The sequence below is a fragment of the Bubalus bubalis genome, chromosome 17, assembly GCF_019923935.1.
Source record: "Bubalus bubalis isolate 160015118507 breed Murrah chromosome 17, NDDB_SH_1, whole genome shotgun sequence".
NCBI classification, from domain to species: domain Eukaryota; kingdom Metazoa; phylum Chordata; class Mammalia; order Artiodactyla; family Bovidae; genus Bubalus; species Bubalus bubalis.
Genome location: NC_059173.1, coordinates 3,355,248 through 3,369,189, shown reverse-complemented (window position 1 = coordinate 3,369,189; position 13,942 = coordinate 3,355,248). Strand labels below are relative to the sequence as shown.

Here is a 13,942-nt window from a genome sequence, read left to right as displayed (position 1 = left end):
TCCCTCAATCCCCACCAGTCACACCCCACACACACACACACACCAGGGCCGCGCCAGTCAGCACCACTGAGGCTGATTAACAAAAACACATCAAATTCCTTTACTTCTGAAGTCTCCCATTTAAGGGGAGCCAGAAAATAGAACATTCTTTTTGGGTGGAGGGTAGGGGGATTTAATTAAACAACAACAACAACTCTAATTAGTCAAATACTGCTCTCAGTTAGGTCCTGTGTTCCGTGGGCCCAGTCCTTGGCTGGTGGCATCCCTGCGAACAGCCCCACCTCACCCCAGGAACTGGGGTGGCACCAAGAGAGGCCGCAGAGGGATGGCCGGCGAGACCCCCGCCGGGCCCTCTTCGGCGGGCGCCCTGGCGTCACCACCGCAGGAAGTCCCGGATGAACTTGCAGAGCTTGATGAACCACAGGTTGGCGCCCAGGTCCATCAGGTACTGGATCTCTGGCGTGAGCATGCGCCGGCAGAGCTGCGCATGCCGCTGCCCGATGCTCTTCTTGAGGTTGTAGCCCAGGATGGACTTGACGCCCAGCGGCTGCCAGGGCTGCATGGCCGAGTCCTGGATGGCCGCCGCGTCCACCGCGCGGCCGCCGTCGATGCAGATGCGGCGCATGCGCTCGTTGGCGCGCCGCAGGGCGGCCACCTCGCGAGCCATGCGCTCGTGCCCGAAGGCCTCCACTTTGCGCCAGAAGCTGGCATTGAAGTGGCGGTAGAGGCGTGCATCTAGCACGTTCCAGGCCGTGGCGCGCCGGTACAGCTCGCCCGAGAGGCGCGGCACGGCCGAGGCGCGGCGGGCGTTGAGCTTGAAGTAGAGCACGTCCTCCAGCTCCCAGCACAGCAGGTCCTTGAGCAGCACGAGCGACTCGTCGAAGTACTCCTGCAGCAGCACCAGGTGGAAGCGGCGCTCCACCTCCAGGATGTGCTCCTGCACCTGCGGGCTGCCGGGGTCCAGGTCGCTGTCGTAGCCCAGGTCGAAGAAGAGCAGGTTGCGGAGGTAGTGGGCGTTGTAGCCGCGGGGGTCGTAGTAGCGGTCGGGGTCCTGCAGGAACTCGGCCAGCTTGTCGCGGCCCGAGAGCTTCCACGTGAAGGGCACCACGGAGCCGAAGTAGTGGAAGGAGGACTCGAAGAGGCGGGCGGGGTCGCGGAGCACGGTGATGAAGGTGGCGTTGGGCGCCACCAGGCCCCGCACCTCGTCGTAGTGGAAGCGCATGTGGTTGCAGATGATGTTGAAGCAGGCCCCGGGCCGGTAGTCCTGCACCAGGCTGCGCGCGAAGAAGGCGGGGTAGTCGAAGTCGTTGCGGCCGTTGGGGAAGGCGAACTTGAGCCCGTGCTTCTGGCCGAAGCGGAACAGGATGTTGAGCAGCGTGCTGCTGGCCGTCTTGTGCGTCTTCATGAACACGATGTCCCGCCGCGGCTGGCAGCCTCCCGCAGAGCCGTTGGCCGAGGTGGGAGCCTCTGTATCACTCGGGGCCGGAGAGCAGGGAGCCGCGCCCTCGGGGGTCCTGCTGGGGATGGAGGGGTGGCAGAGCCTCAGGATTCGGCCTGCCGGCCCCTGCACCCCGGGTCTACAGACAGGTGGCTGGGAGTAGGGGGGACTCGCCATGGTCGGGGAGCCGAGGGACCAGATGGGCCTGTGTTCCAGGTTGCAAGGCTTAGGCCAGTGGTTTGGCCTATCTGGCCTTACTTTCCTCTTCTGTGAAATGGGGACAGTAACCCTCTTTGTGGTGTTGCTGTGAGGACAAGAACAAGTCTCATTCGTGGCCACTGTGATGTACATTTATCATGAGTTCGTATTAGGCTGGACCACATGAAACCCTGCATGCAAAAATGGGCATTTCTTCTAGTTCGACTTAATACCTCCAACTAAGGGCACAGGCTTGGGTAGGTGATCAGCCCAATGGGGAGGCAGGATGACCTCATGGTTAGGAGCCAGGCTTGGAGGCAGGCAGACCGCAGTTTGAATCCAGGCCTGTGCCAGCCGAGTGCTCTTGGACTGGGCATCCCCACCTCCCGGCCCTGCTGGAGCCCACCATGCAGATGCTGATATTTTATTCTTACGCTCCATGTCCGGCTGTGTTAGCACACCCACTTCACAGATGAGGACACCGAGGCTCAGGGTTCCACAGTGAGTTCCCTGCCTTCAGTGGGACTTCTGCCCCGGGCACAGAGTGGCCACCCAGGAGGTAGCCCTTGTCATGAGAGTAGGAGCCAACCCTCTGCTACCCCCAGCCCTCAGCCGCCCAGCAGGGCCACTCACGTGGAAGCCAGGCCAGTGTACAGCGGGGGCACGGCATAGGAGTACAGCAGTAGCAGGAAGCTGGTGAAGAGTGCTCCCAGCACCAGCCCCTTGGCCATGGACTCCCAGCGCTTCTTCTGTGGCAGCGGCATCTCAGACACCTGCAAGGGTGGGTGGGGGTGTAGAACAGGGCACGTGTTAGGAGGCCGGCCCCAGGGAGCCCTCACCACCATCCCCGGCTTGGCTGGCTTGAGAGGCAGCTTTTAAATCTGGGACCTGCCTTCGCCAGCTCTGTGGCCACCCCCACCTCAGCAGTCCAGATAAGGACAGCATCTGGGCTGCAGATGGACACGGTGGACAAAGCCAACACCAAGAAAGGCTGGGGCGAGCGGCAGGGGAAGGCTCTGCTGCCTGGGTCAGTTTTCATTTGTGAGCTGAGGGGTGGGTATGTGGGTGTTATCTGTTTTATTTATTTGTAGACCTTTCTGGGCTTCATAATGAAATCGTCTAAATAAAACAAGGGAAAGAAGACCCTTTCCTAGTGCCCTGTACCCCCAGGCCTGGGCCAGGGGTATCTACAGAGAGGGTCCTGGGGCCTGAGTCTCTCATCTTTCTGAAGGTTCAGCCAACCTGCCTGGCCCCCCTGCCACCCTTCCCAGCCGTCCAGTGAGCGGCTGAGCTCCTTGTCTCTCCACACTGGCTCCTGTTCCCATGGGGTCTGTAGGGGACCAGGTGGAGAAACTGAGGCTCAGAGGGAGGAAGGAGAAGACTCAGATCACACAGGCCTCTGCCCACATTTCTGCCTCTTCTCCAGCTGCTGGCAGGCTGGGTCAACCAGGTTAAGTCTGAATTGCAGGTGAACCACAAATGTTTTCAGTTATCTGTATGTCCCAAATAATGCCTAGGATATACTTATACTAAAAATTATTCCGTATTTCTCTGAATATCAGATTTAACTAGATGTCCGGGGGCCGGATGAGTGCTCCAGCTCTCAGCAGGGAACCGCTGGACTGTGTCTACAGGGGGCACCTATGCGCCTTGAGACCAGTCTGTGACCTCAGGCTGAGTAGCAGGCAGCCCAGGAGCTGGAGCAGCCCATTCACCCTGAAATTCTCCCTTGGTCACAGCCTTTTTCAGCAGCAGCCTGGTCTTACTTTTCAGTCCCTGGTGGCTCAAGACAGTAAAGCGTCTGCCTGAAATGCAGGAGACCAGGGTTCGATCCCAGGGTTGGGAAGATCCCCTGGAGAAGGAAATGGCAACCCACTCCAGTGCCCTTGCCTGGAAAATCCCACGGACGAAGGAGTCTGGTAGGCTACAGTCCATGGGGTCATAAAGAATCGGACACGACTGAGTGACTTCACTTCACTTTTCACTTTCCTGGTTTTTCATTTGGGGGCTAGCTTCTAGGTCAGACTGTGGTGACCCTGTCAGCAGGGGGCTGCGGCCTGAGCTGAAATGGGGGCTGTTCAGGCAGAGCTGTGCGGGTCCAGGACAGAGCTGGGACTCAGGGACCTTCTCATGGCCCCTTAGCTGCAAAGCCAACGTCCCAAACTTTCCATTCCGGGCTGCACTGGGCCCCGGGTGCTGGAGGCCAGGAGAGGCCATCCATGCCGCCCGCGATCACACACACGGCACGTCACCACTGACCCTGGGGCCAGAGGCCAGCCGGCCAGCCTGGAGGAGAACCCCTGGGAGATTGACCGGAGGCACCCACAAACCTTTCCCAGAGAAGGGGCATTCCAGGCCTACCTGACCAGTCCCTCAGTCCCCCGCTGATCATCTAGAAAGTGCTCTCACAGGAAAGGACTAGCCGGAGGGAACCTGGCTTCCCTGGTGACAAGGACATATCTCTGTCCACTCTCAGGTGGGCAAGGTAGACAGGGTCGGGAGGGAAGGAGAGTGTTTCTGGAGGGTTCTCCTTTCAAAGGAAAGACTGTAGAAACCCTGCCAGTTCTAACTCTTCTTCAGAAAGACTGGGGGAAAGTCACCCAAGTAAGGGTGTTCACAGCAGTTTGGTCCGAAAAAAAGAAACCACATCAGTGTCCATCAGCAGGGAATTCACTGCACAAACCAAGGCCCATTCCCAAACCAAGGCATCTGTACCTGCTTTAACAGAAAAAAAAAAAAAAAAGAAAAAGAAAAACAAGGTGGAGCTGAATGGACTGGCTCAAAAACACACCATGACCTACTAACATGAAAAAGAAGTTCTGGGACAGCATGCCACCAAATCCATATAGGTGATGGTAAATACACACAGACCCAGTTAGAAACCCCTGGAGGGGCGTCTTCTAGGTTTTAACAGTGGTATCCTCTGCATAGCTAGGGAAGGGGTATATGAGCAAATACTCTTCTATATTTGGCATTTCTGTAAGGGTTGGATTTCTTTATTAAAGAGAATATATTACTTTTTAATCAGAAAAAGGCAATAACGTGTATTTACTATATTTAAAGGATAGATAAAGCTTGCAAGGTGGGGAAAGTCAGCTTGCGATGGTCTGGTCACAGAGAGGCCTAGGGGAGGGAGGCTGACCCGGGAGCCCCAGGCCCGGGTTTCCATCACAGGAACCTTCGGAGCCCCAGTCTCTCATCTGTAAAACGGGGAAGCTGGTAGTGCTAACTCTCTCCCTGCCCCGCCCCAGAGATGGACCAGGCAAAGTGACTGGCACAGAGTTGCCGCTCAAAGAGAGTGGGAACCTGCTCAAAGTCCTGTCCTTGTCATCGTCGGGGTGGGTCCCCCTTGCCAACCAAGCGCAAATGTGCCCCCCACCTCAAGCGCCCCCACCGGCCTCCTGTTCCTTGGGGTCCCACAGGGCAGTCCTGGGCTGGGCCAGAACCTCAGACTCGAGCCCAAGCCCTGAGTGCGGGCCTGGGCCTCGGTTTCTGACTTTCAAATGTGGGGGGGTTTGGATTGCTGCCCTCCGACTCACTCCCCCCAGGGCCCACCCCTGTCTCAGGAGCCCACTCACCAGGGCACCTTCCGGAACTCAGGGGAGGCTGCTGGTGAGGCTCTGGGAGAGGTCAGGCAGCAGGGGGCAGACCAGCCTCCCAGGACCACCAATCAGGCTCTGCCTGGCCCCGCCCAGGCCCGCCCTCTGACCCCCATCAGGGCTTTCCCTCATTCATTCGTTCATTTCCCACTCTGGCTTCCTCAAAACCAGCAGGGCCCTGCCCTGTCAGGAGCTGGGCCTTGGGCCCTCGCCACCCTCTGGATTCACGTCTGAGCCCCTCCAGGAGCCAGACCCTGAGACGGGGGCTTCTCCAGAGCGTCTTACTTACTCTCCACCCAGGTGTCCTCGGAGGCAGACCCCACTGTCACCCCTATTTTGCAGATGGGGATACTGAGGCTCTGGGTCGCAAAGCAGGGGGCAGAACTGGGATTCGAGCTGTGATCTGTTGGCTTGCAATGTGCATCTTCCCGGCTGTCCGTGGCAGCTGCTGCCCAACGTGCCGCGGGCCCAGCCCCAGCCCGAGGGGAAAGGGTGTGCTCAGCTGGACCTCACAGAAGGCCGAGGCTTGCAGGCAGCTGACAGTCCCAGGTCTGAGGCCATGAGGTGGTGGTGGCGGCTTAGTCGCTCAGTCGTGTCCAGCTCTTTGCGACCCCGTGGACTGTAGCCTGCCAGACTCCTCTGTCCGTGGCATTTTCCAGGCAAGAATACTGGAGTGGGTTGCCATTTCCTCCTCCAGGGCATCTTCACCTCTCAGGGATCGAACCCATGTCTCCTGGCCGGCAGATTCTTTACCACTCAACCATCAGGGAAGCCTAAGGCCTTTGCGGTACCGAGCACAATCGCAGCACGGCCCAAGCCTCCAAGCCTCCATCTTGGAAAACGGTGCCTCCGGAAGGCTGAGGCTCAGAGAGGGCAGAGCCCCCATCAAGGTCACACAGCACAGCAGTGGCAAAGACAGGACTAGAGCCTGAGTCTCCCTCCTCTGCTATGGTGGAACAGTCCCAGGCACTCAGGGCAGACCGTCCCCCTCCCCACCCCACCCCCTCTATTCCTGTCCTCCTGGGTTACCCCAGCCAGATCGCCCTCCATGTGTGCCGACGGCTTGCTCCCAGCCAGACCCAGCACTCCTCCTGTTCAGCTGGACCAGCAGACTCCAGGGAACGAAGGGGAAACGGGGCTCATCCTCCGCAGCATCTACACAGGGAGCCCAAGCCCAGGATGGTGAGCCTTCCAGCCTAGGACGCCACCAGCAGGCAGGCCTCCATCCCAGGGCATCCTGCTCCCCCAGGGGCCATGCGCAGGGCAGAGGAAGACACTCACCTGGGGCCAGGTCTGGCTGCCCCTTCCCTCTCCCTGCCTGAGCCACATCTGACTCCCAGGCTGCCTCTGCGGTCACTGGGAAACCTGAACGCTCCAATGACACCCAGGAGTGTGCTGGCTGGCTCCCTCTTGCTTCAGTGGCCGTGAATATTCATGAGTTCCCTCCCTGGGGAGAGCAGGTGGCGTATCCCTGTAGTATCCCTGTACACTGTGGGTGCTGCCCTGGCCCTCTGCCCCCTGGGTGGTCCCCCCCGACCCTCTCTGGACCTCAGCAGCCCGGCAGCTCCTCCGTCCAAGGGCTCAGCAAGGTCCCCGGCGTCCTTGGCCCAAGGACATAGGCAGCCGCAGAGCCCTGCAGAGAGCCTGGGACTGGCTTGAAGGCCATGGGAGGGACATGAAGGCAGGTGAGCGGGGAAGCTAATTGCTTCTCCAATCACATCTCATGTTAAGTCTCAAAGCTGCCCTCTGAGTCAGGTACTACTGTTAGCCACTCCCCAGGTAAAGAAACCCAGGCTCAGAGAGGTGAATTCACCTGTCCAAGGTCACACAATTAGCCATGAGCAGACAGAACCAGAGTCAAAACACGGACTTACCAAACTCTAGGTCTTCGAGATGCCCAAGGCACGACCGGAGACCAAGGTTGGTCTAAAAGCTGGGAGAGCCCAGAGAGCCAGGACCTCAACCTGGACGGTCCCCTGGAGGCAAAGTACCTGAGCAGGACTGGGAGGACGCGTCTGATGAGACTTCACCTCTCTGAGCTCCAGGTTCTTCATCAAAAAGGTACAGAAATGCTGCCTCTCCTGCCTCCACCCCCGGTGAGGTGGTGGCACAGGACACCCCTGGATCAGCCTCCAGGGATCTGGGCTGATCAGAGATGCAGATCCTGCCCAAAGTCTCTGTAGGAACAGGTGGGTCTAGGGGCCCTCAGGCTCAGCCCAGGCACTGGAATCTCTCATCCTTGCTCAGCGTTGCTCATGGACAGAGGGTGCCCAGAAAAGCCTCCCCGCTACACCCCACCAAATCCTTCCTTCAACACTGATGCCCAGAGCCCCACCATGGCCCATGCATGGGGCTTTAGGGACCGAAGTATCACCATCAATTGATAATAATCACTACTGTGACAGGCAGTGATGCCATAGCGAGCACTTTCATAAACCGAGCAGCTGCCAGTGCCTCCGAAGGAGCGGCAGGCATCTGACCCTGTGTGCTCAGCGTTCTTTCCCCCAGAGCCCCGCACAGCTTCCACAGAACAGGGGAAGCCCAGAGTCCTCCTCTCCCTGGGGGCTGAGTCGAGTCCAGGGCTGGCATCAAACAGCAGACACGGAGGTTTAGGAGCGTGGACTCTGGACCAGAGTCTAGTCTTGTGCTCAGGACTCGCCATGCATCACGCACCCTCATAACCTTTGCAGGGAGCTATCTTTATCCCCTTCTGTACCGTAGACGAGAAAGCTGAGGCGCAAGGAGAGGAAGTGACAAGCCCAGAGTCGGGAGGTAGGGGGGCAGATGTAAGATCCTCATCCAGGTGGGAGTGGAGTGCTAGCTTTTGAGCAAGAAGTGAAATTGTGAGAGGAGTGGGAATCTAGTAAGAAGGGCCATGTAAATATTTTATTTACACACATATGTATCAGTAACATAGAGTTTCGGGAAAATTAAAGCAAGTTTGGGAACTTCCCTGGTGGTCCAGCGGCAAAGAGGATACACTCCCAGTGCAGGGGGCCCAGGTTCGACCCCTGGTCAGGGAACTAGATCCCGCATGCTATAACCAGAGATCCCATATGCCACAGTTAAGACCTGGTGCAGCCAAGTAAACCTTTTTTTTTTAACCTGAAATTTTCATATTTCTAAATATTGTTCTTGTCCTAGAGGATTGAGGCCAAGCATAAGGGAAAATCTACTCATTGCTTCTGCTCTTAATAGTTCTACTTGGAATTTGATCACTGCATTTTCTCTTTGACCACAACACTGCTCTAGTAGCCAGTGTATACAGTGCATTGTATGCTGATGCTGCTAAGTCGCTTCAGTCGTGTCCGACTCGGTGTGATCCCATGGACTGCAGCCTATCAGGCTCCTCCATCCATGAGATTTTCCAGGCAACAGTAATGGAGTGGGGTGCCGTTGCCTTCTCCCACAGTGCGTTGTATAATTTGATTCAATTATTTTGATTCAACTAATTTTCACACTGTTCTTTATTAACCGGCCTTTAGCTGGGGTTCGATGTCCGCAAGCACTTACCATACAAAACCTTCATTTTAGAATGGCGAATGATCACCCGATAAGAGTTTTGTTAGGAAAATTATTTGAGAATGATAGAAGATGCCTAAGAAAACTTCTGATCCAGTGACGCTCAAAGGAACAGACTATAAAATAAATTGGGAGAGATAGAGGGACATTTCAGTGTAGTATAACCTAGACTTCTACTTTTTTATTATATATTCATTTATATCCAGAAAAACAAAGATGAAATTCTAAAGATGCAAATGCATGCTAATACTCTAATCCTCTCGTCAACACCAGTTCATTTCATATGCAATTTTGGTTCCAGAAATGTACATTTTCCTCTCCCATAAAATTAGTCTAGAGGCTGGACATGAAAACAAGTTACTAGTAGCCAGTTTTTCAGTTATAAGTGACCCACAACTTAAAACTGACTACGATAGAGACATAACAGTCCGAACAGCTTCCTCTCTGCCAGCCGTTTTATTAAGGCTTCGTAAACAGTGAACGGTATGCGTGCACGTGTTTAGTCACTCAGTCGTGTCCGACTCTCTGCGACCCTTCGGCCTGTAGCCTGCCAGGCTCTTCTGTCCGTGGGACTTTTCAGGCGAGAATACTGGAGTGGATTGCCATTTCCCTCTTCAGCGGATCTTCCCGACCCAAGGATCAAACCCATACCTTTTCTTTCTGCTGCATTGCAGGTGGATTCTTTACCCACTGAGCCGTGGTATAGGATATCGAAAAACCAACAAGCGCTGATTCAAAGCAAATTCCTCTTTTAATTACAACACGATGTGGCAACCCACTCCAGTGTTCTCGCCTGGAGAATCCCAGGGATGGGGGAGCCTGATGGGCTGCCATCTATGGGGTCGCACAGAGTCGGACACGACTGAAGCGACTTAGCAGCAGCAGCAGCAACAGGTCAAGAGAGTTTAACATCTGAGACAAGGGCAACTCAATAAAACAATAGCGTCTTGACGTAGTAATTAAGAAATATGACTCCATGGCTGTCATGGATATCTCAAGCACTTTGGATCTTTTTATTGCTTTTTCAAAAACTACAATACAAAACACTACTCTGATTGGTGCTATATTTGGTAAGCAGTTAGCGTATTAAAAAGCAGATATACTAGATATGCTAGATAAGCAGATATGCTCGATAGCATATTAAAAAGCAGAGACATTACTTTGCCGACAAAGTCCATCTAGTCAAGGCATTGTTTTTTCCAGTGGTCATGCATGGATGTCAGAGTTGGACTATAAAGAAAGCTGAGTACCGAAGAATTGATGTTTTGAAGTGTGGTGTTGGAGAAGACTCTTGAGAGTCCCTTGGACTGCAAGGAGATCCAGCCAGTCCATCGTAAAGGAGATCAGTCTTGAATATTCCTTGGAAGGACTGATGTTGAAGCTGAAATCCAATACTTTGGCCACCTGATGTAAGGAACTGACTTGAAAAGACCTTGATGCTGGGAAAGATTGAAGGTGGGAGGAGAAGGGGATGACAGAGGATGAGATGGTTGGATGGCATCACTGACTCAATGGACATGAGTTTGAGTAAACTCTGGCAGTTGGTGATGGACAGGGAGGCCTGGCGTGCTGCGGTCCATGGGGTCGCAAAGAGTCGGACACGACTGAGCGACTGGACTGGACTGAACTGGACTGAACTGGTAAGCAGTTTGGGGAAGTATGAAGAAAAGACATGAATAAAAGCATTTTCTAAAGTGAGAGATGTTTGGGATTAGAAGATGCGAGCTATTATATATAGAATGGATGAACATCAAGGTCCTGCTGTATAGCACAGGGAGCTATAGTCCATGTTCTGTAATAAACCATAATGGAAAAAAAATATATATATAATGGAAAAAGAATATGTGTGTGTGTGTGTGTGTGTATAACTGAATCACCTTTCTGTACTCCAGGAACTAACACAACCTTGTAAATCAACTATACTTCAATAAAATAAATTTTAAAAAGAACAGCTGCACGGAGCCAAGCCTTCCCTGTGCGAGTGTTGATTGCAGGCGCTGTGCCTCAGCCTTGCCAGAGGGGCTCTTCCCCAGGTGTCAGTGGCACTGGCTCTGGTTGCTTCTGCCCCCATGGGAAAATTTCTTTTTTGTATGATTTTATTTGTTTCTTTTCGGCCGTGCTGGGTCTTTGTGGCCGCGTGGGCTTTTCTCTAGCTGCGGCAAGCCGGGGCCGCTCTCTAGTTGGGGCCCACGGGCTTCTCTTTGAGGTGGAGCACAGGCTCCAGGGCATGCGGGCTTCAGTAGTTGCAGCACGTGGGCTCAGTAGCTGCGGTTCCCAGACTCTAGAGCACAGGCTCAACAGCTGTGGCCCAGGAGCTTAGCTGCTGCATGGCATGTGGGATCCTCCCGGGCCAGGGATCGAACCCGTGTCTCCTGCATTGGCAGGTGGATTCTCCACCACTGAGCCAGCAGCACAGGTGTTCTGCAGGTATTGACTGAGCACCTGTACAGCGCCCAGCACTGGGGTGCAGGCTGCCCAGCGCATGGAGCCCAGGCTTTCAGGGCTGGGGGCGAGAGAGGTGCAGGCAGACAGCTGCGGGTGCTCTGATGGAGACACACAGGCAGAGCTTCCTGGTGCAGAGAACACACCAGATCCAGCCTGGAGGGACGGGAGCGGGGGTGCATGCTCGGTGCCCATGACCAACCAGAGGGGTGGGATGGGGGGTGGGTGCCCGGGGCCCTGTGATCACCTAGAGGGGCGGGATGGGGGGTGGGTGCCCGGGGCCCTGTGATCACCCAGAGGGGTATGATGGGGGGTGGGTGCCTGGGGACCTGTGATCACACAGAGGGGCGGGATGCGGGGTGGGTGCCCGGGGCCCTGTGATCACCCAGAGGGTTATGATGGGGGGTGGGTGCTTGGGGCCCTGTGATCACACAGAGGGGCGGGATGCGGGGTGGGTGCCCGGGGCCCTGTGATCACCCAGAGGGGCAGGATGCGGGGTGGGTGCCTGGGGCCCTGTGATCACCTAGAGGGGCGGGAGGGAAGTACAAGAGGAGGGGCATATATGTATACATAGAACCGAATCACTTTGTTGTACAGCAGATACTAACCGCATTGTAAAGCAATTATACTCCACATTAAAAAAAAAAAAGAAAAGAAATCTACTGTTCCAACTCCTTTTTTAGCTTGGGTGGGGAAAAAGACATTAAAATGACATTAAAAATGAAATAGAAACTGCCTCAGCCAAGAGCGCCTGAAGAGACACGACAAGAAAATGGAATGTGGTGTCCTGGATAGGATCCCAAAATGGAAAAACACTAAGCAAATCTAAATAAAACACAGATCTTAATTACTAATTACATAGCAATAATGGCTCATTAAAGGTCACAGACATACATATGAAAGTCAAGTGTTCGTGTGCAGCATCTATGGGAACTTTCTGTACTCTCTTCACAACTTTTCTGTAAATCTTTTTAGAATGGTTCTAAAAAATAAAGTTTGTAAATAAACAATAATTAAAAAAAAAAAACAACAACCAACAATCAAATGAAACAGAACAGAAGGGAGGCCTTCCTCTGTGCAGGCTCTGTGTGCGCCCATGACCTCAGGTCTGACTCCCAGCATCTTGAAGGTAGAGACCAGTATTACACAGGCCAGGAAAGTGAGGCAGCTTGTATGGGCACCCTGCTAGCAATCACTGTTCTGTCTGATTCCAGCCTGGCTTCTGACTTCTCTCCTGGCTCAAGCTCAAAAGCCATTCCATGGGATATGCTGAGATGACATGAATTTTCTCCCTAAGTTCTAGGGTGGTTTCTGTCACTCTAACTATTCTGCACTACTGCGGCTGTTCCTAGAGGAAATTCCTCCTCTGCCTTTAATTACACCCACTCTCTGAATGCTCACTGGGCACTTGGTGTCAGATCCCTGAGAGGATGACACTTGAAGCCCTGTCTTCAAGGAGCTGGAGACAGACCCAAGGGCAAGTCCTGAAGACAGTTCAGTGGTATTTACTCAAGACCTGGCCAGGCCTGTCATCCTGAGAACTTCCCAGGCGTTACCTCTAACCTCACCTCACCCTGTTGCCCACCATGCCAGGCGCTACACCCTCTCATTTAATTCGTGACAACCCTTGGGGAGGTGGCCTCATGTCCACTTTATGGATGAAGAAACTGAGGCGCCGTAAGATTTTTGTGCTGTGCTGATTTGGACGGGAACTGAGATTCCAGCCTACTCTTCAGGGCTGTCCCCCAAAGTCTCCCACCTGCTTTCCTGAAGCAGCACCCCCATTCCTTGCCACCCTGTCAGCCTCCACCAACCCCAGCTGGCCTCACCTCGGAGCCAGCGCAGGAGGACGTGGTCATCAGCCTTGGGCAGCGTGGGGAGCAGGTCCTGAAGGTTGTCCCGGAACTGAGGGAGGGGGATACCATGGTCAGAGGTGCTCTCACAATCCCAACCCTGTCCCAGACCTTCCCAGTCTCAGTCCGCCGGTCAGTCTTGCCCAGGGACCCTGCAGAGTTAGCAGCACATGCCCGGACCAGGTTGCGACCTGGGAATGGGCCAGCCCTCAGCCCACCATGGCAGGAAGAGTTGGCTCCTTCTCAAACCTGAGGAGTTCTTTGCCCCACAAGACCCTTGTTCCGTAGGTTCGAGGGAGGGTTGTGCCATCTCTGTTTTTATAAACATCCCTGGTGAATCTGATGCAGGCCCACCAGAACATTCTGGAGACATTGCCTGGATATTGCATCATGAGGGTCTGGACTTGGAAGCAAGTAGCTTAACCTTTCTGAGCCTCAGTTTCCTTGTCTGTAAAGTGGGGATAAGGATACATTTGTACCAGTCTGCCGGGGACCAGCCCCAGCTGATCCAGGGTATTTGAAGGAGAGACAGCGTAGGCGAGGGTCAGGAAATAACTGCTTAATTAAACGTTAATTAAGGATATAAGGAGTAATAGAATGAGGATAGCTCAGTAGGAAAATTCAGTGCAGAAAAGAGGCTGAGTAGCTTGGTTTACGCGGGAGACCAATAAAACTTCAAGACAAGAAGTTTGCACCACTTACGGAGGCCGCAGGCGTCCTTCCGTTCTCCCGAAGGAGAGGAGACACTGAGGCCTCCCCGGTCGGATCTTAGAAGCCCAGGCATAATTAGCAAGCATGGCGGGTTCCGCGCTCCAGATGGACACTCAGCCAGAATTTGAGAAAGAGAGCGACATGGGGAGACCAAGTTTCGGTGAACAAGGCCCACACTT

The 13,942-nt window shown here is 54.4% G+C and overlaps 1 protein-coding gene across 6 annotated transcripts; it reads right to left on the bottom strand.

Annotated features, from left to right (window-relative positions):
- Window positions 1-76: 76 nt before the first annotated feature.
- Window positions 77-13,098, bottom strand: LOC102391456 (galactosylceramide sulfotransferase). Of its 6 annotated transcripts, none has more exons than XM_044929939.2 (3): window positions 13,029-13,098; window positions 2,270-2,409; window positions 77-1,517 (listed from the first exon to the last, which is right to left on the bottom strand). In XM_044929939.2, the coding sequence occupies exons 1-3, from the start codon at window positions 13,056-13,058 to the stop codon at window positions 374-376; spliced, it is 1,314 nt and encodes a 437-aa protein (XP_044785874.2). In that variant the 5' UTR covers window positions 13,059-13,098; the 3' UTR covers window positions 77-373. The 6 variants fall into 6 exon arrangements, with proteins under 6 accessions (XP_044785874.2, XP_045019128.1, XP_044785878.1 ...); XM_045163193.1 differs by lacking the exon at window positions 13,029-13,098 and adding an exon at window positions 6,517-7,222; XM_044929943.2 differs by lacking the exon at window positions 13,029-13,098 and adding an exon at window positions 5,525-7,220.
- Between the last annotated feature and the right edge of the window lie 844 nt (window positions 13,099-13,942).

Coding starts and splice junctions, on each gene's coding strand:
- LOC102391456 (XM_045163193.1), bottom strand. CDS start 6,564: ATGTGGCTCAGGCAGGGAGAGGGAAGGGGCAGCCAGACCTGGCCCCAG. Junction 2,410..6,516: donor GCAGCCAGACCTGGCCCCAG/GTGAGTGTCTTC, acceptor CCACCCTTGCAG/GTGTCTGAGATGCCGCTGCC. Junction 1,518..2,269: donor TACACTGGCCTGGCTTCCAC/GTGAGTGGCCCT, acceptor CTCCATCCCCAG/CAGGACCCCCGAGGGCGCGG.